The sequence below is a fragment of the Zonotrichia albicollis genome, chromosome 7 (assembly GCF_047830755.1).
Source record: "Zonotrichia albicollis isolate bZonAlb1 chromosome 7, bZonAlb1.hap1, whole genome shotgun sequence".
Classification (NCBI taxonomy): domain Eukaryota; kingdom Metazoa; phylum Chordata; class Aves; order Passeriformes; family Passerellidae; genus Zonotrichia; species Zonotrichia albicollis.
This window is the reverse complement of record NC_133825.1, coordinates 17,920,107-17,945,455: the sequence shown is the minus strand read 5'-3', so window position 1 is coordinate 17,945,455 and position 25,349 is coordinate 17,920,107. Positions and strand designations below refer to the sequence as shown.

At 51.2% G+C, this 25,349-nt stretch overlaps 1 protein-coding gene across 2 annotated transcripts in view; it reads left to right on the top strand.

Annotated features, from left to right (window-relative positions):
- Nucleotides 1–25,349, top strand: part of UNC5B (unc-5 netrin receptor B) — a 59,291-nt gene that overhangs the window by 29,586 nt on the left and 4,356 nt on the right. The window contains exons 2-13 of one of the 2 annotated variants that reach the window (XM_074544471.1): nucleotides 9,362–9,583; nucleotides 15,682–15,825; nucleotides 17,757–17,860; nucleotides 18,404–18,584; nucleotides 19,510–19,677; nucleotides 20,316–20,480; nucleotides 21,178–21,210; nucleotides 21,702–21,896; nucleotides 22,217–22,612; nucleotides 23,187–23,274; nucleotides 23,358–23,526; nucleotides 24,043–24,276. In XM_074544471.1, the coding sequence (XP_074400572.1) occupies nucleotides 9,362–9,583; nucleotides 15,682–15,825; nucleotides 17,757–17,860; nucleotides 18,404–18,584; nucleotides 19,510–19,677; nucleotides 20,316–20,480; nucleotides 21,178–21,210; nucleotides 21,702–21,896; nucleotides 22,217–22,612; nucleotides 23,187–23,274; nucleotides 23,358–23,526; nucleotides 24,043–24,276 (2,099 nt within the window). The remainder of the gene's footprint in view (nucleotides 1–9,361; nucleotides 9,584–15,681; nucleotides 15,826–17,756; nucleotides 17,861–18,403; nucleotides 18,585–19,509; nucleotides 19,678–20,315; nucleotides 20,481–21,177; nucleotides 21,211–21,701; nucleotides 21,897–22,216; nucleotides 22,613–23,186; nucleotides 23,275–23,357; nucleotides 23,527–24,042; nucleotides 24,277–25,349) is intronic. The other variant, XM_074544472.1, reaches the window with a different exon arrangement.

Here is a 25,349-nt window from a genome sequence, read left to right as displayed (position 1 = left end):
TGCTCAGCCGCCTCCTGGATTTTGGGACTGAAGTGCCACCACCCAGGAGTACCAAACCTTGTGAGCCACTTTGAGAAGGTCTGTTTGGGCTGTCCCCACCTCGATGGGGTGCTCAGAGGGTGAAAGCTGCTCCCCTCCAGCCCGTGGTCCTGTGGGATGTGTGTGCCCAGGGAGGGATGCCCGGTGGGCAGCAGAGCATCCCTCTCTTCCCAAGGAGCACTGGCAGGTTCACAGCACAGCCTTTCCCACTGCTGCTGCTGCTGCTGTTTTAAAATCACTTTTTGTGCCCAAAGTCGCCTTCAGATTTGCACGTTCAGGGGAAAAATCAAACCCACCCGTTGCAAAACAGCCTCCTGAAAGTTGCACTCTCAAGGGGAACGCTGGGGAATTTACATTTTGAAATATGTATGCAATTTGGGTGAAGGGGAGATCGCTCTCTGTCTGCAAAACCATGGACTTTCTTTCTCCTAGAGTTAGCATTTTTCCAAACTGCAGTGCTCAGTTGAACAGGAGACTCTTTTTAAAATTATTTTTTTATTTCCTTCTCTGCATTTTCCAAGGAGAGCTCGCAGCTTCCAGTTGGAGTTTGCTGCAGTTTGAAGGATAATTAATAATTCTTTGGACTTTCTGGCGTTAACCAGAGCGACAAGTCCCTGTTTGTTCCTTGTTTTCTTCTCCCTTCTCTCTTTTCTTGTTGAAATGATTATTCTTTTCACAACAGGAGCCCAGCACACGCCGTACATGTGAATAAACAGCGCGTTACCGCCCTCTCCGCTGCTGGGGCTTTCCTTTCATGGGCCAAAGAAAATAAATAAAAAGTTCATATAATTATTATATCCATTAAAAACAACGCTGTAGCTCAGTAAACAGAACAAACCCGACAAGAGGACCGTGACAATGGAATTAAAATAGCACAAAGGGAAGTGTCTGTGCCCATAACAAGAACCAGCGCTAGATGAAATTTGGAGATAGTTTTCCAACAAAACTGCTTCCCTGAAGGGAATGTATAAAACAGCACAAAAGAAGCCAGCACAATAGAGTGTAACAGGGATTTGCTGCATAATTTCTCCTCCTTTTTTTTCTTCCTTTCTTTCTTTTTTTTTGATTTGAATTCACTCTGTTTTCCGTGGGTATTTACGGGGATCCGCGCGGCTCACGGCGCCGCTAAAAGCAGAAATGAGGAACAATTTACACCAATCTGCCTGTGTCGTGTTGTAAATCCATTTAATGAAAAATGAAGAGATTTTTACCATAAGGGATCTCAGCTGTTTGCACTTCTCAGGAGGCTTCTCCTTTGATTATCATAATCATAAAGATAAACAAAAGAGTAGTGGCTCCATAAATACTCCAGTGTAATGCATAACCAACAAGATAAATCTCTCTCTTTCCAGCTCCCAGGATGGGAGGTGCTGCCAGAGCCTGGGTGTTTCTCTCCTTGGGGGATTGGGGATGGTTGGAATTTGGGGTATTCAATCCTTGGGGGATTGGGGATGGTTGGAATTTGGGTAGGACTCTTAGCTGAGGCTGGAAGGAGCGTAGGGATGCTGTGGTGGGGTGCCAGGATGCTCAGTGGGATGTCTAGGGATGCTGTGGTAGGATGCCCATGATGCTGAGGTTGGATACCCTATGTGAGGTCCCCCTGCCTTAGTTTACCTCTCAGGCTGCTTTGCCAAAACCTGACCTGAGGATTTAGCTAAAAAGTTGATTTATTTTTATATTTATTTATATAAGTGAGGTGGCTTTTGATCAACAAGGCTGTTTCATGCAGGAATATCTGTGGGGCTGCCCAGCTCCTCCTTCCCACCCTTTTCTCAGCACAGATTTTGCTTTCTTTTTTCCTTTCCCTGTCCCCATCCAGTCCTGGTTTAATAGAGGTATGCAGCCAGGGAGGCCAGCTGCAGGCTCTTCCTCTGGCTGGGAGAGGAGGAATCTGCTTATTTTCTTTTCTTTCTTTCCAAGGGTGTAATTAGGGCTGGCTGGGTGCACCCCCTCATTACCCAGGCTGGGGAGGAATGCTCTCTAATTATCAAGTTTGCCTGTCGCCGGGCAGGAGGGACAGGAGGGACTTGTAACCTGCTGGGAAATGCCTGTCTGTCCTGGGAAATGCCTGTCTGTCCGTCCCTCTCGGGCTGGGTGGGCTCTGGGAGGAGCTGGAGGCCCTGGGATGGAGGGATGGGGCTGGATGGTGCCAGGTTTGGCAGGAAGGGACTGGAAGAGGGCAGCCAGTGGAGGAAAAGGAGCGAGTTGACAGGCAGAGATGCTTGGGAGAAAGGTTAAGTGGTTCTTTCCAGGTTTAGTTGTTAATAAGAGTGGTGAGCATGGAGAAGCCAGATGCAGATTGCAGCTGCTTTTCCTGGCTGGTGGGAGAAAGAGGGGATGGGCTCCAGTCTTTGGAGGGACACAGAGGTAGAACAACACCTTCTGCACACCCTGGGCACAGCAGCACCCTGGGGGCTGGGTTTCTGTGCAGCCCCTGCAGAATTACCAAGCTTGGGGGCACAAGGGTGATCACCCCATAAACACAGCGTCCCTGTGACCGTGCTCACAGGGGTCTGAGGATGAGGGAAGAGACGAGGATCTGACTCCATGTTTCAGAAGGCTGATTTATTACTTTATGATATATAATACATTAAAACTATACTGAAAGAATAGAAGAAAAGGTTTCATCAGAAGGCTAGCTAAGAATAGAATAGCAAAGAATGATAACAAAGGTTTGTGTCTCGGCTCTCTGTCCGAGCCAGCTGGGCTGTGATTGGCCATTAATTACAAACAACCACATGAGCCAATCCCAGATGCACCTGTTGCATTCCACAGCAGCAGATGACCATTGTTTACATTTTGTTCCTGAGGCATCTCAGCTTCTCAGGAGGAAAAATCCTAAGGAAATGATTTTTCATAAAAGATGTCTGCGACACATTCTCATGGGCTTTTCAGCTCAAATTCCAGCCTGGAGGTGAGGCAGACTTATGGGATATTTTGGGTTGGAAGAGACCTTTAGAGATTGTGGGTTTCCAGCCCCCACCATGGGCAGGGACACCTTCCACCATCCCAGGCTGCTCCAAGCTCCATCCAGCCTGGCCTGACACTTCCAGGGACCCAGGGGCAGCCACAGCTTCTCCAGGCAACCTGTTCCACCACCCTCACAAGGAAGAACAACTTCCAGAAATTTCCTTCCTTTGACTTTGAACCGGAATGAACCCGGGTGCTGGGTGCCACAGGTTTTCCTGAAGGTTCCACACTCAGCTCTGTGGCTTGTGCTGGCAGCTTGGGGCTGTCCCCTCCCGGGAGGGAGAGGTTAATGAGCCACACTGAGTTAATGAGGCCGGGGCTTACATCAGCCAGCTGCAGCCCTGGGGACCTGTTACATTCCCTGCATCTCACACTCAGCACTTCCCAGCCTGTGCCTGAGCAGTCCCAGGCTGCTGGAGGCACAGGGGTTTGTGGGATCTGTGTGAGGAGGCAGCAGGGAGAGAGTGAACGTGGGTGCCTTCAGATCTCCCTAAGCCATGCTCAGTTCCAGCCTGCATCTTGGGTTGTCCTCTGTTGGAATTCAGCACATCCCTCTTGCTCTCCTGGAGTGCCAAGAGCCCTGCCAGGGGGCTCAGAGACCCTGGCACAGACACCTGTGACTTTGATTATGACCCATGGAGCAAATTGCCAACCATACATGAAGATCTGAAAGCCATGACAAATTAAGTAGAATGATAGTGAAGTTATCATGGGGTGAAAAAGTAGATTTTGGGGGTTTTGGTATGGGGGTTCAGGGGGCAAGATGGAGGGATCTGGGTGTGTCCAGCCTTTCTCCTTCTTCTTGGCCTCCATCTTCTGCTGTGATGGTGGCACTTTTGGATTGGTTTAGAGTAGAAGCTCAGTGTCTAACACGGGTGATAGGTATTGGAAAGTAGCTGTAAATATTGTACACGTAGTTTTAGTATAAGAAGATAACACTGCCCTGAGGGCAGGCAGAGTGCCTGGACTGTCGTGCTGAGCAGACCTCAGCTGGACAGGAGAAAGAATTTTACAGATAAGGAACAATAAACAACCTTGAGACGGAGAACTGAAGAGCTCTGACTCCTTCTGCAACTGCTGGGCTGGGAAAAGAGACTTTCTGAAATCTTGGGGTCACTGTGAGCAGCCAGAGCCCTGAGAGTCCTCCTTTCTCCTGCTGTGTCTCCAGTGGGATGTGACTGCTGAGAAGGGGCTGTGGCTTGGTGTGGCACTGCTCCACCTCATGGAGACGACGCCTTTGAAGGTGGCACCTGCTGCTGGCACCTCCCCAGAGATGGGGCTGATTGTTTGGGGCCCCCTGGGTGTGTGGGAGGCAGAGCAAGGGTGAGGAGGGAGTGCTTGGGGAAGAGAGGATGGTGTGTGTGGGAGGAAGATGCTCAGGGTGCTTTTAGGAGGGGAAGTTTGTGGGGGTGTCACCACTTTGGAACACAAAGTTGTCCCAATGGCAGCCCATGGGAACAGGACAGGCCTGGACTGGTGATGGCAGCTCCCCCTGAGCTCAGGGATGGGCTGGGATGTGGTGGGATGCCTTGGTGTCCCAGCAGGGATGCCCTGAGCCAGGCAGGGATTCTGGAATGGCAGGCAGCCATGCCATGGCTCCAGTGTCACAATGTGCTGGAGTTGAAATGGCAGCAGCACTAATCTCTAAACGAGCCTGTTCTCATTCTCCCTGGAGGCAAGGGAGGGGGGATTTGGGGAGGGGGACAGCCCCACTTCCCTTCCAGACACCTCCTGGAGCCCAGCTGGTGCTGGAGCATCCCCTCCATCACTGTCTCAGGAGCCAGAGCCATTCCCATCCCTGCTGGAGGATTGGGAAGGCACATGACTCCTCCTGTGGCGCTGCAGATAAGCTGTCATGTATTTTTTCATCTCTCCAGGAGGATTTTAACCCACCTGGCAGGTTTAACTCTTCCCTGCCAGGCCTTCCCAGGAGCCCTGAGGCATTCAGGGACGTGGGGAGGTGGAGGCAGAAGGGGTTAAGCATCCACAGCCATGAGATTTAGCTGGAGAAACCCAGGCATCCCAGCCTAATCCCTGCATCCTTCCATCCTTCCCTGCCTGCCTGGGACCGGCAGGAGGGAGGGGTGGCCCTGGCTGATGGGCAGCCACTAATGCTCCTGTAATCTTCCAAATATTTGGAGGGATAACAATTGCAGGAGAGAGGATTTTAACGCTTTCCTGGGGAGGTTTGCTTGGCCATTGCTGCAGGGGGAGTTGCTACCAGGGCTTGCCATCCTCAGTGGCACATATTTGATGTGATGGAGGGGGGGTTAAGGCTGGATCCCACCCTGGTGCTCCTCCTTTTAGGGGGGTGAGGTGGGTTTGGGGTCGTGGGTCTCAACAAAGTTGCAAAGGCTGGCGGCAAACATCTGCAAATCACCCCCAGGGAACAGATGCTGCAGATAATCCAGCTCAGCCCCGGCAGATTAAAATGTGTGATGAGGGATGGGGAGAGGAAAAGAAGTGCCTGTTCCCCTCCTCCCTTTTCCTCTCCTTGCTCCTACTGCAGGCTTCAGGATTTGGTCCCGTGGGTTGAGCTGGGAGCTGCCCCCTCTTTTTTGTCTCTCCCTGCCCACAAAGTACTCCAGACACCCCAGAACGCCGTGCCCCAAAGTCGTGTGAGATTGTGGGATGGTGACAGCCTGGAATTTCCAAAAAAAGCCCCCAGAAGAGATCTGGGAAGCAGGCACCCACCTCCAGCAGGAAGGAGGGAAGCCAGCAGATGGGAACCCCCTGCAGACGTCTGCCAGGGAGATGATTACAGGCAGCGGAGCGCGCTCTCAAATATTTATTAGTTTGTCACTGCTGGGAGTTTTATTGCTGGTGTGATTGCAGGGCTGGAAATCCCGGCTGTGCAGGGCTCCTTTCCTGCTTTCCCATGCAAAAGCATCTCCCCTGCCTGCTGCTCCTGCGGGTCACTGGGCCGCAGTGTCACCCGGGTGGCACCGGAGCTGCCGTGGCCTCTGCAGGCGGTGCAGTTGCACTGCTGGGAAAGTGCCTTTTTCTGGGCTTTGCAGTTGTTGCTGGGCACTCAGGGCTCACAGCAGCAGCAGCAGCAGTTGCTCTGCACAAGCAGCGTGTTCCTCCCCCCAGTGTGGATTTTTGGGGGCCCCCATGAGTGCCGGCAGAGGCAGAGGTTTCCCATGCGGCGGGTGGCAGCGGGGATGAAAGGCTGCTGTGATGGCTTGTGATAAATGTGCCCAGCATGCTTCTCCTCCCTTTTCTCATCCAGAGTCCCCCTTGTTACTACGCCTTAATTCTTCCCCAGCGTGTTTAAATAGCAGTGAGCGTTTCATGCTGGAGGAAAACGCCCTGCCCAGCTGCAAATGCTTTTTTCCCAGCTAATTTCTGAATGGAAAAATCACCCTCCCCTTGATTTACTCCCATCCATGAGTCTGGGGAATCTGTGGGGTTTGGGGCTCTTATGGCATGGCCCCAGTTGTGAGTCTGCCATGAACAACCCATCATCCTTGTCTCCTGTTAGAGCTGCTTTTTTGGCCTCATATCTTTCTTGGCCAGACACAAGAGATCCCTCAGCTGTCATGAGTTTGCAGGATTTTAACCTTCCCAACATGCTCCTGGCTTAAAAGGTTCGGGTGTTTTGGGTTCAAGCCTCAAATCCAGCAGGTTTTTGTAGCCACCAAAAGGAGATGTTGGATCTGGCTGGTGACACCATCCTATTCCACCTTCAAGTCTCTGTGCCCACCCCACCTTCATCCCCAAAGTCACTGTGCCCACCCCACCTTCATCCCCAAAGTCATTGTGCCCACATGGAGAAGAACCTTAAAGACTCAGCATTAATTTGGGCAGGGCCCCTCTTGGAGCAGGGTCTGGATGGGATTTTTGGTGCCACCAGGAGTGTCTCAGCCCCAAGCATTGTTCTGGGGGCCCAGGTGGCTCCACTGCAGCCTTCACCCTTCCCGTGCCGACGATCCCAGTGAGTCACAAATCCAGATTTCCATCCCCATCCGGCTGTGACTCATCCCCTCCCAGCTCCCTGCTCCTCTTGGATGACCTGAAGTCTTGTTCAGCATCACCAGGGTGGTGATGAGGTGGGAGAAAACACATCCTTGCTGCTGGCTGTTGGAGAAGGATCTCCCCTCCTGGCCTGCGGATTTGAATCAGGGCCATGAGCACTTGGGGTGTCACCTCCATAGGGGAAGATCCTCCCAAAAACTGGCTCCTAAGGATACCTGTGCCCATTCCCAGCTGCCAAGCCCAGGTCTGACTTTGCCACAGGGATGCAGGGAGCCTCACATCAGGGAGGTTTGCACACAGGCCTGTGAGTGAAGTTTTGTTGGCTGCCTCTGCTGCCAGTTCGATTATCTCCTGCCAGCCCCCTTTGCCAGGAAATGTAGAGCCATGGCATCAAAGCAGTTTTTGAAATTAACCAAAAAAAACAACACACAAACAACAGAACAACAAACCAGCGGATGAAAAATTGATTGGCAGATTAAAAAAGGGATGCTTGCTGCTGTGACAAGTGAAAGGCTGCCCAGCAGGAGCAGTGGCCTGAGGTGGTCACAGGGATTTTGTTACCAAGATTTGGTTCAGGGTGGGGAGGTCACACACCTTGGCATTCCCTGTCTCCCTGCCTGCCACGGGGCCTGGGAAAATCACAGGTCTGCAAATGAGATGGGGAAGGAAATAACCAGCAGCAGAGAGGTGGGGAAGAGCCAGAGAGAGAGAGAGAAATTAGCCCAGAGTTTAATTCATTGTTTCCAAAAGAGCAGTTAATGGATTATGACAAATGTCCTACCGCTCTCCCTTAGTGCTGTGTTAAATGGAAATGGAAAGTCAATTTTCCTAAATGGATTTTAAACGACTGACCTCGTGCTTTTTTTTTTTTTCTTTCCCTCACTGATTTTTGCTCAGGAGGAAGCCTGGTCATCTTGTTCTCTTGGTGCATCTGATTATATTTTTTTTCTCCTCCTCCTCCTCAGAGCTTGGGATTCTGATTCTCTCTGTGCAGCACCACTGCTTGCCAAGGGTGATGGAGGGAGTGGGCTCCTTTCTTCTCCCTGCCAGCTCTGGAGATGTTATCGTGGGGCTGGGGATATTTACTGTTCTCCTGCATGCTGCAGTGCCTGGAGTTGAGAATCACAGCTCTGGCTGGGGGAAGAGAGGAGGAGGAAAAGCTCATAACTCCTTTGAGTGTAAAGAAAAGCCTCGAGATGTGACCTGACTGCAAGTGAGATTCCCAGGAACAACAGGTTAAGCAGCAGCATTCCTGTGCACCTGTGTGGGGGTTTTTTATTACTCCTGTGATATTTGGGGTTGATCTTAATGGGCTGGAAACAGGTCTCCTGCAGATGATGCTCAGCTTCAGTCAGAACATCTTCCCAAGCTGCTGCTGGGAATGAGGCACCCTGGGGCTCCCACTCCTAAGGGATAACATTCCTTACGCACAAGAGCACAAGATTTTTCTTGGCCTGGCCTGAGCAGACACGACCTCCAGTTGTTTTTGCATTTAGATGGCTTTTGAAAGCAAACAAGCAGGGATATGGAGCTCCCCAGGGCACAGCCCCACATTTTCTGGGATACTGGGAATCCTGGTGGCACCTTTGGGTGATGTTCTCTGGAAGTGGCAGGGCTGGAAGCCGTTGCTCCCCTGTTGGGTGATGCTGAAATCCAGGTGCTGGCAGGGGGTGAGATCCCAAACGCAGCTCCAGTGAAGGTGTGGACGGCTCAGATTTGTGCTGGGGATATGGTCAGCATTCCCAGTCCAAGCCCTGCCAGCATTTTGCTCGGAGCATGCCCATGCATTGCTCAGGGCTGTGAGGAAGAGGTGTGGGGTGGAGGACACCAGCCCCTTTGGAGCCTCTCTGTGTCCCTGTCACTATCCGTAGACCTGGGTTTGTTCTGCTTTTCCCTTGCAGTGTCCTCTAGTGAGATCACCCGGCTTTGGGCTGAGAGTGTAGATGGGGCCCAGTACCCAGGTGAAACAGGACTGATCCCACAGCTCTGGGTTGCTTTAAAGAATGACTGGGTTGGAAGAGACCTCCCAGACCGAGTCCAACCCAGCCCCAACACCTCCACTAAACCATGGCACCCAATGCCACTTTGTTAAACACGTCCAGGCTTTATTAAACACATCCAGGGATGGCGACTACACCCTGGGCAGACAATTCCAGTACTTTATCACCCTTTTATCAATTATCCCTAATATCCAACCAATATTTCCCTTGGTGCAGCTTGAGGCTGTGCCCTCTGTTTCTGCCAGCTGCTGCTTTGCTGTTTTTGCTTTCCCACCCCTCCTCGTGTGCTGTAGCCCCCCGTGGGTGTGCAGGGCAGGGAGGCAGCAGTGTGGAGGGGCCGTGGGGCAGCTGCTGAGCCCTTTGTGTGCCAACAGGGCTGGAGTACAGCGAAGTGCTGCCCGAGTCATTCCCGTCGGCGCCGGCCGAGACGCTGCCGCACTTTTTGCGCGAGCCGCAGGACGCCTACATCGTCAAGAACAAGCCTGTGGAGCTCGTGTGCCGCGCCAACCCCGCCACGCAGATCTACTTCAAGTGCAATGGAGAGTGGGTCAACCAGAACGACCACGTCACCAAGGAGAGCCTGGACGAGGTCACCGGTGAGCAAAGCCACCCTCTGCCCTCCTTGTCCCGCTGCTTTCCAAGCTCTTTCCCCTCTTGGCACATCCACGCTTGTTGAATGTGCAGGTAACCCCAATGACAGGAGGAATGAGTGACTCCATGTTCTCAGAAGGCTAATTGATCATTTTAAGATACTATACTATATAAAAGAAATCCTCCAGGCAGGCCGTTGGTGAAAGCACCATTCACAGACTTTCCCAGAAAAATCTTGGGAAGCTGTGCAGAAGATGTAGTCTTGTATTTGCAGGATTCCCAGACGAAGGAAGGAATGATGAATCTGACTCCATGTTCCTAGAAGGCTAATTTATTATTTTATGATACTATATCAAATAAAAAATACTACACCAAAGAATACAGAAAGGATACAGACAGAAGGCTGAAAAGATAATAATGAAAACTCGTGACTCCTTCCAGAGTCGCACACAGCTTGGGACTGATTGGCCAATGAGTCAAAACAACTGACATGGAACAATCAAATTGTGGGTAAACAATCTCCAAACACATTCCACGTGTGAGCATAACACAGGAGAAGCAAATGAGATAAGAATTGTTTTCCTTTTTCTCTGAGGCTTTTCAGCTTCCCAGGAGAAAAATCCTGGGCCAAGGGATTTTTTCAGAAAATATGACTGTGACACACTGTGGGAAATTTAGAGGAAAAGAATTCAAACAATTATTATCTCTCTATTTGTAGCCATTGTGTATAGATATGGTTTGCTAGAGTGTGTTATTGATAAACACCAATAGTGTGAGAGTGTGGTGTTTGCTATTTGGGTCCCCAGACAAAGGAGGAATTGATGAATCTGACTCCATGTTCTCAGAAGGCTAATTTATTATTTTATGGCATTATATTATATTAAAGAATGCTGTACTGAAGCTATAATAAAGAATAGAGAAAGGATACTTACAGAGGGTTCAAAGATACTAATTAAAAACTTGTGACCCTTCCAGAGTCCCAACACAGCTGGACCATGATTGGTCATTAAGTAAAAGCAATTCACATGTTGGATAAACAATTTCCAAAACCACATTCCAAAGCAGCAAAACACAGGAGAAGCAAATCAGATAATTATTCTTTTCATTTTTCTCTGAGGCTTCTCAGCTTCCCAGGAGAAGAAATCCTGGGTGAAGGGATTTTTCAGAAAATATGACTGTGACATGAGAGGTTTTGACTTTAAAACCAATCAGGTCTTAGATCCACCACTGTTCCTATAAGAACTGTAGATTTCTAATAATAAAGAGTCTTTTCATGCCTTCTGGATAATAAAGTCAATACTAATCATGACCTGATTGGAAACCTACTACCACGCCCCTTCCACAGTCAGGTTTGGGGAAGTCACCCTGCCTGATTTCACTCCTACCCTTGTGCAGGACTTGGGGTTCTTACAAGGGATTTTGAAGGCAGCATGTTTAAATCTGATTAAAAAGAAAAAAAAAAAAAAGGGGCTGCTTTTGTACAAAATGCCTAATCAACATGTAGGAGTCATTGCCAGGAGGGGTGGCAAAGGCTGGCAGCTTATGCAGGTTCGCAGAGGGATTAAGTGTTTAATGGGTAATGAGAGCAATTGCAGGTAGGATTTGAAATGCCTGTTGATGGCAAATGAGCTCTTTTCTGCCTCAGAGGAGAAATCAGCCTCTGGCTGCCTGGAAAGGGGTGAGAAGGTGGTTGAGGCATTTTAGGGGGGGGTTACTCCATGGGTCTGGGCTCTGCAGAGCTGCTTGGTCCATGCCTTGAAACATCCTGGCATGAGAACAAGATATGTGGGGCTGGATATATCATGTAAAGAAGAATATTTGCTGAATTTGGGGTGCTTTAGCTCGGCACCCACCTTTTCTGTGCCGGTTTTGGTACCTGGGGCTGCTCAGGAGTGGAGGAAAACAGTCACATTGTCCCTGTAAGATCTGCCCTCTGCTAATCCCTGCAACATGTGGCATCCTGAGGGCTTTGAATCAAGGCAGCCTTTTGAACTGCAGTGGTGCTGGGCTTAGAGGAGACACTTCACCAGCCTGAAGAAGCCACCAGAATTTTGACAGAATCTCCTCTTTCCCCTGTGTTTTTTCCCACCTTGCCCTTCCCTGGTGTCTCTTGCTCTCCACCCTGTAGTAGCCATGAGCCGGTCTGTGCTGGGGTGCATCCCTGACCCTGCTCTGGAAAGGGAAGATCCTTTCTTTCCTTTCCTCTGCAGCTTTTTGAGCCTTTCCTCCTCAAGCTGCTTTAGCCATTCATGGGGTGTTTTTCCTCTAGAGGAAAAATAGTCAGAGATGCCCAGACAGGCCGTCCCTTTCCTTCTCTGGAGGCTGACACGAGCAGGGGACACTGTTTCTCTTTTTTTGGGTTCATCTCCACCCCCCAGCTCTTGCAGAGGCCAGATTTGAAACCCTCACCCCTGTGAGGCAGAGTCAGTGCTGGTCAGTGACTGAGCAGCCTTTGCCAAGGGGTTTTTCATTTATTTATAACATCTGGCCACACTGGGTGCAGGCAAAGGTCTGCGTGCCCCGCATGTGGCACTGGAGGATGCTCAGGGGAAGATCACAGAACCAGGACAAGGAGGGAGCAGTGGAGCTGCCCTGTCACCCTGCCAGCTTGCCAGCACTCACCACCAGGCACTCCCAGCTCTGGTGGCAACATCTGAGCAGGGTGGTCCAGCCCTGGGTGTGATTCCCCCCTTGTTAATTTGTCTAATTGTCTTTTCCTCTAAGTTTCCCACAGTGTGGCAGTCATATTTTCTGAAAAAAATCCCTTGGCCCAGGGGTTTTCTCCTGAGAAGCTGAGAAGCCTCAGAGAAAAGGGAAAACAAATTCTTATTTCATTTGCTTCTCCTGTGTTGTGCTCACATGTGGAATGTGTTTGGAGATTGTTTATCCAACAGGTGGTTGTTAGGACTCATTTCTCTGGAGCATCCTGTGGGATGCCTTAGTGATGTGCAGAGTGGAAAGAAATAACTTTATTTCATAGACTCATGGAATGGTTTGGGTTGCAAGAGACCTGAAAGATGATCTAGTCCAACCCCCTGCCATGGGCAAGGACACTCTCCACTAGCCCAGGTCGTTCCAAGCTCCATCCAGCCTGGCCTGGAGCACTCCCAGGGATGAGGCATCCCTTTGTTGCTGTGGGAATTCGCTTGCTTTGGTCCAGCATCTCCCTCTCAGCTTCCAGCCTGCTGTGTGCCTGCAGTCTGGGGAGGAAGCAGCACATGCCAACCTCCTTCATCCAGGCTTCAAAGATGGCATTGCTGCTATCAGGGAGTGAACCAGCAGTGCCTGCAGGTGATGTGGTGCATGCTAAAAGCTGCTGCTGTGGGCATCTCTGCCTGGCAGCCTCCCTAAGGAAAAGGGAGCTGGAACCAAAGTGGTTGAAGGTGGTAAAAAATCTGCATTTGCAGCACCTGACATTGTTGGGGAAAGCTGCTGGAAAGGGCACAGGGGAGAGCTGGGCACAAAGGCACGGGTTAACATGGTTAGTTTTTAACTGTCCTTGCTTAAAAGCTTGGAAAAAGGGACCTTTAAGAAGAAGAAGGGAAAAAAAAAAAAAAGGGAACTTTTAAGATGACGTGTCTTGAATGAGCCTGGCTCAGTAATGCTCTGACTGCGTCTGATCCAAAACATTTCATGCGGAAGAAAGCAAAAATAGGCCAAGTCAGAGAGGATCATTCAGCTGGCTGAGGAGGGCTGGGAGGCGAGGGCAGCTCTGTTTGGGTGCCTGGGAGCCCTTAGGAAGTGACTCCTGTGTGCCAAAAGCTCTGGCTTCAATTTTGGGAACAGAAGTTGGGCGTTTGCAGGATGCTTCCTGCCTTTCCAGGGTGCTCATCCCTTCCCAAGATGGATTGGAGCCATATCTGTATTCTGAGTCCTTTTAAAATCCCAAAACTGCTTGGCCCAAAAACCTTTGCTTTTGGGGTTTTCTTGTTGTGATTCTTTCTTTTTTTTTTTTTTTGTTCCTCCTGAATAGTGACAAAATAAATTGTATTTCCTTGTCAGCTCTTCTGCAGGAAGGTGGCAGGGAGACAGTAATTGCTCCTCACAGCACTGGGAGTGAGCTGTAACAAAATTACAGCTGGGGAGCGTGTGGCTCTCGATCACTGTGAAATTGAGGCCTTTTTAAAATAGAAACTGAAAAAAAAATATGGGCAGGTATTGCTTAAAATAAGGAAAATAAGGCCCAAGTCCCTCCTGCCCTTGGTAGTGATCATTGTTGCTCCTGCAGTGCAAGGGAGCATGTCCTGGTTGTGGTGGTGTCACCTTTGCCATGCCCAGGCTGATTTCTTTAAGGTTTTACTTGTCTTGCTATATTTGTATTTGTCTTGTTATATTTGTATTTGTCTTGTTATATTTGTATTTGGCACAGACAGGGGAGGTTTCTCCCCACAACAAAGCATCCTTCAAACCCTGGTGGGTGGGAAGGGGTGCTTGGATGTTGGGATACTGGGAAGATGTGGGAGGGAGCTGGTGGAGGAGGGTGATGCCCTGAGAAATGCTGAAGAGATTCTGGTCCTGGGGGGGAATAAAGAGGCACTTCCACGTGATCCATGGCCCTGGCTTCATCCCAAACCATCCTTCAGAGGGAACAATCTTCCTGATTCTGCCAAGCCCAGAGGAGAAGGCTCCAACCCTCTGTCCTCCAGCTTTGCACATGATTGAGAGAGCGATGTGCCGCTATACAACTCTAGATCCTAGAGAAAATGTGGAAATTCAATAACTAGTACATTTATTTTTGGGTCAGTCAACAGTGAATATTAGGTGCAACCTTCAGAAATTTAAAGGGCCTGATGTAAGAAACCTAGAAAAATCCGTGGATGAGGCATGGAGAGTAAATAGTAATAGAGAGGAAGCATATAAGCAGGATATGAAGAAATTTATGGCAGTAGTAAGAGCAGAGAAAGGGGGAGGAAGACAAAATTGGTGAGACCAGGGAGGTCCGTCCAGACTGGGCAAAGATCAATGTGCATTGTGTACAGAGTTTGGGCACTGGAAAAATGAATGTCTCAAATGGAAGAGGGACAAGGGAAGAAGGATGGTGTCAAAGAGGATTGAAGGGGACCAGGATCTCCTACCCCAGAGGATCCCCTGGTTATAACAATGGGGCTGGGGGAAGAAGGAAAGAGGGTAAAATTTTTAGTTGATACAGGACCAACATACTCAGTATTGAACAAAACCCTGGTGCCCATGGGAAAGTGTTGGAACTCAGCACATCCCTCTGGGTGTCCAGAGTTGCTGGGACCCCTGTTGGGGTGCTCAGAGACCCTGGCACACAGCCCAGAACACCTGTTGGTTTGATTATGATCCCTGGAGCAAATTACCAACCTGAAAGCCACAGAAGTTTAAATAGTGTAATAATAAAGTTATCACTAGGTGAAAAGGTAGATTTTGGAATTTTTAAAATAGGGGTTTTCAGGACAAGATGGAGGGACTTGGGTGTGTCCAGCCTTTCTTCTTCTTCTTCTTCTTCTTCTTCTTCTTCTTCTTCTTCTTCTTCTTCTTCTTCTTCTTCTTCTTCTTCTTCTCTACCTCCATCTTCTGCTGTGATGTTGCCACTTGGGATTGGTTTAGAATAGAAGTCTAACATAGGTGATAGGTATTGAGAAGTAATTGTAAACATGTTATATGTTGTTTGTAGTATAAATAGATAACACCACCCAGGGAGCAATCAGAGTGCCTTTGTCTGTCCTGCTGAATGGAACTCAGCTGGACAGGAGAAAAATTTTTATAGATAAGGTATAATAAACAACTCTGAGACTGAAAACTGAGGAACTCCAGCTCCTTCTTTGAACGTGCGGGCTGAAACAGAGCCTTTTCACGTATCTCATGGCTGCAATAAATGGCAAACTCCCGAGAGGAAAGGATTATATTATGGTACAAGGAGCCACTGGCCAATCTGAAAAGGCTTATTTTTGTAAACCCCTTTGGGAAACAACAGGGCACTCACAAATTTTTTTATCTGCCCAATCCTCCAACGGCTCTTTTGGGAAGAGATTTATTAGAACAACTACAAGCGACTATTATCTTTAGGGATGGAGGGATTACTGTGGGGTGCTGCCTCAGTTTCCCCACTCCTGGATGGCGTGTCTCTGTCCCCCTGCAGGGCTGCTGGTGCGGGAGGTGCAGATCGAGGTGTCCCGGCAGCAGGTGGAGGAGCTCTTTGGCCTGGAGGATTACTGGTGCCAGTGCGTGGCCTGGAGCTCGGCCGGCACCACCAAGAGCCGCCGGGCCTACGTCCGCATCGCCTGTAAGTGCTGCCCCAGGCCTCAGGGCTGGAATTCCGTGTTCCTCACATTCTGGGCTGCCCCAGTGTGTAATTCTGGGCTTCTCATGAGAGGGTGGACACTGGTGCCAGTGCGTGGCCTGGAGCTCGGCCGGCACCACCAGGAGCCGCCGGGCCTACGTCTGCATTGCCTGTGAGTGCTGCCCCAGGCCTCAGGGCTGGGATTCTGTGTTCCTCACATCCTGGGCTGCTTTCGTGTATAATTCTGGGCTGCTTATGAGGGGATGGTGAGCTCTCTGCACAGAGCAGGGAGACAAAACAATTCCTGCTCCAACTGGGCACCAAGGACAAATGATCCAAATCTCAGGCCCACAAACAACGGGCCTGAGACAAACAGGCCAAACAGGCCTGAGACAAACAAAGAGCACAAACAACGTGGGCTGGAGAGAGAAAAACAAAAAGGATGGGACTTCATAGGCTAAAGATGGAACTGAACAATTAACTCCCTTATGCAAATGGAGCTGAACTTATAAAAGTGACCCCCGTGCATTTTGTGGCCATTTTGGTTCATCTTGGGTGCAGCCGTGGCTGGGCTTTTGTGCTGCCCAAGGTGGATCCACTGAGGCCTCCTGATAAATCCCTGCTTTATTCTTTAACTCCATTTAGTCTCTGTTCTAGGCCAGCCTTACAAGGCATCACTCCCATCTCCAAATGTCCTTCTCCACTTTCTGATGAGTTTAGGATGACCCATCCTTACTGGATGACCCTGGTTTTCTCTCCCCACCCCAGCTGTAGCTTTGTTTCTCAGAGTCGCCATCCCCACCTGCGAGGCAGTGGCACTAGCTGGCACATTTGTCAGGTCCAAACGCCCTTCTCTGCTTTCTGATGAGTTTGGGATGACCCATCCCCGCTGGCTGACCCTGGTTTTCTGTCCCCACCCCAGCTGTACCTTTGTTTGTGAGAGTCACCATGCCCACTGGCCAGGGTGGTGGCACTAGCAAGGTTAACACTGCAGTGCCCAGCAGCGTGCTCAGCGCTTCCCAGGGTTTTATTATCCTTAATAACCCAACGTTTATTATCCTTAATAACCCAAAGGATGGCACCTTGCACGCTCAGCGCCTCCGTGTCCTCCCAGTCCCTGCTGTCACATGTCACTGCCCTGAGCTGCTCCTGAGGCTGTCAGCCTGATCAAAGGCCAGTTAGTCAGGCTGGGCATGCCTGAATTTGCTCAATTAGCAGATGAGATGGCAGAGCTACAGGGGGACAGCCAGGCTTGCCCGGTCCCAAATGGATTTGGCTATTAGAGGGGTAATAATCCAACATATTACCCAAAACAGAGTGGTAGATCAGCTGTGCTGCTGAAGGGTTATGCTGGGAAAACCACAGACTCGGAAAACCATGGAATCACAGACAGTGATCACATGCCATGAGGAGGGACACCCTCCTCTAGACCAGCTTGCTCCAAACCCCCTCGAGCCTGGCCTTGAACATTTCCGTGGTGTTTTTCAGAGCAGAGGGTTCACACATGGAGAGAGAGGTCTGGGAGCTGTAGCAGAGGATTGCAGCACCATCTAGTGATGCTCCTGCTCCTTCCCAGGCTCTGGAGCAGGACACTGCTGTGTCTCCCACATCCTGAGGGGCTCTGCTGGGAGGGATGAAGAAACAATGGATAAGCTGAGCTTAGCCCCAAAAGGAAAAGACAGGATGGGGTATAAGCTTGCATGCACATGAAGGAGGAAATGAAATGTATCATCCAACATGTGCTGCCCCAAATCCATCCTGGAAAACATGGTCCTTCAGCTCCTTCCTCCCAGGGCATGTTTTGCCCTGGCTGTCTCTGCCAGAGGGACTTCCTGACCTGAGGGCGCTTCGTGCTGAGGTGCTCACCAAAGTTTTGGAGGCTGCCCTGTTCCTGCTGCAGGCTGCTAACCCCTGGCTTCTCCTTCCCCTCCCAGACCTACGGAAGAATTTTGATCAGGAGCCTCTGGGCAAGGAGGTGCCACTGGAGCATGAGGTGCTGCTGCAGTGCCGCCCGCCCGAGGGGGTCCCACAGGCTGAGGTGAGTGGCTCCTGAAGGTGGGCTGTCCCATCCCACCCCATCTCATCCCATCCCATCCCATCCCATCCCATCCCATCCCATCCCATCCCATCCCATCCCATCCCATCCCATCCCAGATGATCTCCTGTCAGCTCTCATTCAGCAAAATGGTTTATTTTGGACAGCACCCTCTCCCACACTTCCTGAGGTGCCTCAGAGGGAAGGTGTGGCAAGGATGCACCCAGGGAGTTGTCTGGATGGGAGCAGTCACCAGTGGGAGGGGAGGGCTGGGAAAATGAGTCCAAATGGGTTTTCCTGCCATGGTAGTGGAGCTTTCCTTGCCCAAAGCTCCATCAGCCACTGAGAGCTGTGTGTTGAAGGGAGCCACTGCGTCTCATCCTTGGCCAAAACATCAGTGACATGCCCCAGTCAGGCCTGGTTTGGCCCAGTTTCCAGGAGAAATAAATCCAGTCAGAGGCAAAGTTGTCCATTCAGTGGTTAAAGTGCTGAGGACATCTTTGATCTTGGTCATGGCTTAATCCCCATCCCTTCCTTTCATGCCAGGTGGAGTGGCTGAGGAACGAGGACGTCATCGATCCCAGCCAGGACACCAATTTCCTGATCACCATCGATCACAACCTGATCATCAAGCAGGCCAGGCTGCTGGACACTGCCAACTACACCTGCATGGCCAAGAACATCGTGGCCAAGCGCCGCAGCACCACGGCCGCTGTCATCGTCTATGGTACCGGCCCACAAGGGGACCTGTGGTGCTGGCTGTGCCCCCAAGCCAAGGGGGACTGTGGGCACTTCTGGGAATGCTAGGAGGGAATTAGTGCATGGTGATAACCAATATCTGCAGAACAGGAGCCTCCAATGGCTTCCAAGGCAGTAAGGAGAGGTTTGAGGTGGAGGGGTGGAGGTGTTTCCGAGCATTCTCAACTGGGTAGTCACAGGTGTGACGGTGTTCACAGGGGTCTGAGGATGAGGGAAGAGATGAGGATCTGACTCCATGTTTCAGAAGGGTTCATTTATTATTTTATGATATATATTACATTAAAACTATACTAAAAGCATAGAAGAAAGGATTTCATCGGAAGGCTAGCTAAGAATAGAATAGCAAAAAATGATAACAAAGGCTCTGTCTCAGACTCTCTGTCCGAGCCAGCTGGGCTGTGATTGGCCATTAATTACAAACATCTAACATGGGCCAGTCAAAGATCTACCTGTTGCATTCCACAGCAGCAGATAATGTTTGCATTTTGTTCTTGAGGCCTCTCAGCTTCTCAGGAGGAAAAATCCTAAGGGAAGGATTTTTCATAAAAGTTGTCTGCGACAGGTGAGAGGGTGGATGGAGGTTGGATCCAGATGGATTGCTCTGACTCTCAAAGCAGCTGGAAAGCTGTATTTGGCTGAACTTTGCTGTGAAATCAAAGATCTCCTCAGGGCCAGACACAAAAAATATTTGCCAAGTGGAAAAAGGACCAAAGCAGTCTTGAGCATCTCAGGCACGGGGTGGTGACACAAGAGGGAATTTTGTGGTTTGCTGTTCATGAGGCTGAGCTGTAACAGGGGGTCACTGAAGGTATAAGAACTCAAGGCTTAGCTCCTGCCTGAGGCTTAGCTGATGGATTGGGCTCCAGAGCTGACTCTGCCCCTGTCCTCTGCAGTGAATGGTGGCTGGTCCACCTGGTCTGAGTGGTCTCCGTGCAACAACCGCTGTGGCCGGGGCTGGCAGAAGCGCACGCGGACCTGCACCAACCCCGCGCCCCTCAACGGCGGCTCCTTCTGTGACGGGCAGCCCTTCCAGAAAATCACCTGCACCACCCTCTGCCCAGGTGAGCAGGGCTCAGGCACGGCCATGCCCACGGCTGCCTGTGGCTGGGATTGTTGGTATTGTTCAGCCTGGACCAGAGAAGGCTCTGAGGTGGACTAATTGCAGCCTTCCAGTACCTCAAGAGAACCTACAAGCAACACAGAGAGAGTTTATTTACAGGGGCCTGGAGTGGCAGCAGAACAGAGAAAGGACACAGACAGGATTCAGAATGGCTTCATAGGGGCAGGATTAGATGGGATACTGGGAAAAAATTCTTCCCTGTGAGGGTGGGGAGGCCCTGGCACAGGTTGCCCAGAGATGCTTTGGCTGCCCCTGGATCCTTGGTAGTGCCCAAGGCTAGGTTGAATGGGGCTTGGAGCACCCTGGGATAGGGGAAGGTGTCCCTGCCAGGGCAGGGGGTTGGAACAAGCTGCTCTTTAGGAGCACTCCCCAAAGTGGGAAGGTTTTGCTGACCCTGCAGTGGACAGCACGTGGACAGAGTGGAGCAAGTGGTCAGTGGTTGGATGGGGCTTGGAGCACCCTGGGTTATTGGAAGGTGCCGCTGCCCATGGGTTGGAACAAGCTGCTCCTTAGGAGCACTGGGATAACAGTCCCCAGAGTGGGAGGGTTTTGCTGACCCTGCTGTGTCTGTGCCCACAGTGGATGGTGCCTGGACAGAGTGGAGCAAGTGGTCGGCGTGCAGCACCGAGTGCACCCACTGGCGCAGCCGCGAGTGCGCGGCCCCTGTGCCCCGCAACGGCGGCAAGGACTGCAGCGGCGTGCTGCTGGACTCCAAGAACTGCACTGACGGCCTCTGCCTGCACAGTGAGTACCCAGCAGGGTGCCCACGGGCATGGGGACGTGCCACAGGGGATGCCACTCTGCCTGTGGCGCTCTGACATTGGCCACGCTTTGTTGGCTGTGCCTCCAAGCTGATGGAGTAGCCGCTGCCACTTGAGTTTTAAGTGGTAACTGAAAACACCTTTAAAAAGGTGTTTTCAAGCATATTTTGCCCCTTCTAGAGTTATTTCTTACCTGGAGGAAGAGATATTGGGGATTTTGGGGGATCTGAATGTGCTGCTGGCATTGAGGCCCCTGTCCCACCGCTGTAGGTTTGATGTCTCTCTGGAATAAAGCTGGTTGTGGGTAGGCAGAGCAACAGGTGGGGTTTCTCAGCCACACCATGAAAACACCTTCCCTGGCTCACTGCTGGGAGTTCTGGAGGTGTTTTTTTGAGAAATAAATCTATAATGATGGTAATGGTGCGGCTACCTGTGAGTGAGCATGTTGCAGGCAGCCAATGCTGCCACCTGCTGCTGTGTGACACCACTGTCCCCTTTACTTCCTGGGCACGGGGATGTTCTTGTCACCATGCTTTTACCTGGGTTTTGGAATGTCCCAGGGAATGATGTTGATTTCCCACACCCGCCACCCTGGGCTGGCTTACCTCCCACTTTCTGTTTCATCTCATCCCCATCATCACCTTCACCTTTTTCTTTTCTAACTTTGTTTTTCCTAACAGATAAAAGAATTCTAAACGAGCCCAAAAGCCACCGTAAGTGCTCATTTCATGGCCATTCTTTTTTTTTGTTTGTTTGTTCCTGTGGTTTTGTTCTGTTGAATTCATGGTAGGCATTCCCTGGCAGCTGGGCAAGGACAGGGTGGGAAGATGGAGCAACTACAGCCCACTCTAAAACTCCTGTGGGTTGTCCTGTTAGGATGTGAGAGTTGTCACAGCTTCATGAACCTGAGCTGCACAAACCCAACGTTTCTGAGACCCTTGGTGCTCAGGTGAAGTTTCCACGAGCTGTGGCCAGGTGTCCTCAAAAGATCTAAGGGCTTCACCTCCATCTCATTCTCTGGCATTGATCTTGACTTCCTACTCTTGGAAAACACTTTCCATCCTCTTCCCAGCCTTTCCAGCAGGCCCAGGGCACGTCCTTCCACCCACACCTGAGTCAGTGGTGGGACTGGGGAGCGATGGCGGGTCTTGATGTTCTTTTCTGCTGCCCCTTTTTTCACCTCCGTGTCTTTAATCCCCCTCAGTGCTGGAGGCCACGGGTGATGTGGCCCTGTACGCCGGGCTGGTGGTGGCCATTTTTGTCTTCATCGTGATCCTCATGGCCGTGGGGGTGGTGGTGTACCGGAGGAGGCGCCGGGATTTCGACACGGACATCACCGACTCCTCGGCCGCGCTGACCGGGGGCTTCCACCCCGTCAACTTCAAGACATCCCGGCATGGTAAGAGCCATGGAGGTCCTCACCAGCCTTAGGGCCAGCAGAAACAAAGTTACAGGAGAGGGTGGATCCTCACTGGGCTGCCAGTCTTGTTTTCCCAAGGGAATATACTGAATTTTGAAGGCTGAAGTGGGAGTGGTGAAGTGTTGATGGTGGGAATCAGGGTAGCTTGGTCTGGTGCCCATGGCAGGGCTTTGGAATGAGATGAGAAGGTCCCACCCAACCCAAACCATTCTGGGCTGTCTTCCATTCAAGCAGTACTTCTCCATGCCCTTGTTTCCACCCCTGTCTTCATCCCCCATCTGTGTTTGGTGTCCCTGCAGACAACCCCCAGCTGCTGCACCCATCCATGCAGCCGGACCTGACGGCCAGCGCGGGCGTGTACCGCGGCCCCATGTACGCCCTTCAGGACTCCTCTGACAAGATCCCCATGACCAACTCCCCCCTGCTGGACCCCCTGCCCAGCCTCAAGATCAAGGTCTACAACTCCTCCACCGCCTCCTCCTCCTCGCCGGGGCTGCACGATGGCACAGACCTGCTGGGGGGGGTCCCTGCCACTGGCACCTACCCGGGGGACATGGCCAGGGACGGCCACTTTGCCAACGTGAGGAGCAAAGGCCTGGGCTCCCAGCACCTCCTCAGCCTGCCCCGGGAGCATGGCTACAGTGCCAGTGGCACATTTGGCTACCTGGGGGGAAGGCTCACCGTGCCAGGCACAGGTAAGCTGCTGGCTGGGATTGTGTGGCTGCTGGACCATCACCTTGTCCCTGTGTGAACAGCTCTTTGCTGTCCCAAATGTGGCTCAGGGAAGGAAGGCAAGAAGCCATTCCCAAGACAGGCATCTCAGGCTGGAGGTTACAGCCTCCTTGGGCTTGCCTTGGTCTTTCCCTGCCATTGATCCAGGGCCAGCACCTTGCAAAAACCCCCAAAGATTAGGATTTTCCTTCCTAGTGAAGGAAAAGCTTTGGCCTGGTTTGTGCCTGCAAGCCGTGCAGCCATGGGACAGCCCAGAGAAGCTGTGGCTGCCCCTGGATCCCCAGAAGTGTGAAAGGCCAAGGTGGACAAGGCTTGGTGCAGCCTGGCATAGTGGAAGGTGTCCCTGCCCAAGTAGGGGGAGTAGGAATGGGTGATCTTTAAGGTCCCTTCCAACCCAAAGCATTCCATGTTTCTGTGACCTGGAGGTGTTCCTCTCCGTGCTGCCCTGGCTCCCAGCTCTCCTTGTGCTCTCTGGTTGGGGTGGAGGGTGGTTTCTCCCTCACTGCCCGTGACTGAGCCCTGTGTGTGCCATTGCAGGGGTGAGCCTGCTGGTGCCCCACGGGGCCATCCCCCAGGGGAAGTTCTACGAGATGTACCTGGTGCTCAACAAGGCTGAGACTGCACTGTAAGTCACCCCACTGGCCACCCACCCTCCTCGCTGGCCACCACGGAGTTCCCTGTCCAACCTGTGTCCCTGTCCCTCCCCAGGCTGCCCTCTGAGGGCACACAGACCGTGCTGAGCCCTGCAGTGAGCTGTGGGCCCACAGGGCTGCTCCTGTGCCGCCCCGTTGTCCTGACCATTCCCCACTGCGCCGACGTCGCCTCCTCGGACTGGATCTACCAGCTGAAAACACAGTCCCACCAGGGAAACTGGGAGGTAAGGGGGCAACGCAGGTTCTGCAGCCAGCAGAGGGCAGGCTTGGAGGGCAGGCACAACCCCTCGGATGATGGGCTGACATCCCTCAGCATCCCTCAGCATCCCTCAATCTTGGTGTCTCTGTGTGACCGTGTTCACAGGGGTTCTTGGATTGGGGAAGAGACGAGGATCTGACTCCATGTTTCAGAAGGCTGATTTATTATTTTATGATATATATTACATTAAAACTATACTAAAAGAATAGAAGAAAGGATTCCATCAGAAGGCTGGCTAAGAATAAAAAAAGAAAGAATGATAACAAAGGCTCTGTCTCGGACTTTCTGTCTGAGCCAGCTGGGCTGTGATTGGCCATTAATTACAAATATCTAACATGGGCTAATCAAAGATCTACCTGTTGCATTCCACAGCAGCAGGTAACCACTGTTTACATTTTGTTCCTGAGGCCTCACAGCTTCTCAGGAGGAAAAATCTTAAGAAAAAGATTTTTCATAAAAGTTGTCTGCGACATCTCTGTAGGAAGTTGTGACCCTGGATGAGGAGACCCTCAACACTCCCTGCTACTGCCAGCTGGAAGCCAAGTCCTGCCACATTTTGCTGGACCAGCTTGGCACCTATGTCTTTGTGGGGGAGTCCTACTCCAGGTCAGCCATCAAGAGGCTGCAGCTGGCCATCTTTGCTCCCACTGTCTGCACCTCCCTGGAGTACAGCCTCAAGGTCTACTGCTTGGAGGACACGCCAGATGCTCTGAAGGTAAATATCCCCTTCCCAAAGCTGTTTGTGCGGGCAGCAGGATGCTGCCTGGTGCCTCTCAGGGTGGCCTGGCCCTTGGGAGCAGCCAACCTGATGCAACTGCCTGCAAAGTGACCACAGTGAAATAATGAGGTGTTTACTGCTTTGCCTGTCCTTCCTTGTCCTCTCTGAAGGAAACAGGGAGGGTTTTGTATAGCTCCTCTGCTGGGACCCCTCCTGCAGGCATTACACGAGAGGTTTGGCTGCTGATGGGCAGGTTTTTATAGATCCTGCAGGGATCCATGTCTCTCCCTGCCCTGGAAGGGTTTTTGTGACCGTGATCACAGGGGTCCGAGGATGAGGGAAGAGACGAGGATCTCGTCTCATTCCATGTTTCAGAAGGCTGATTTATTATTTTATTATATATATTACATTAAAACTATACTAAAAAAATAGAAGAAAGGATTTTATCAGAAGGCTGGCTAAGAAGAGAAAAAGAAAGAATGATAACAAATGCTTGTGTCTTGGACTCTCTGTCTGAGCCAGCTGGCTGTGATTGGCCATTAATTAGAAACAACCACATGAGCCAATCCCAGATGCACCTGTAGCATTCCACAGCAGCAGGTAATTATTGTTTACATTTTGTTCCTGAGGCCTCACAGCTTCTCAGGAGGAAAAATCCTAAGGAGGGATTTTTCATAAAAGATGTCTGTGACAGGTTTTATGTCATAGATAACATTGAGTGCATCACGGGATGCTGGAGTTTGGATACTTTGGCTGCCTGGAACCACCAGTGCTGGGGCTCTTTGGTTCCCTGTGACTTGTCCAGTGCAGCCTGTTGGGATTGATGTGGTGCCTCTAGGTGTGGATGCAGGCGGGGCTCTGGCCCCTGGCTTTGTCTTTTTCTCCTAAAAGCTGCTGGTGTGCTGAAGGAATGGTGTTAAAAGCAGATAGAGTGGCACCCTTCAAGGGAGTGCCTGACCATTGTGCTGGAGCTTTGTATCCTCCAAGGAGACATTTATAGATGCTCACATTATGAAATTCAAGTTTTAGGTGGGGCTGGTGTATGAGATGAGCTGGCCAGTTCTGTTGGG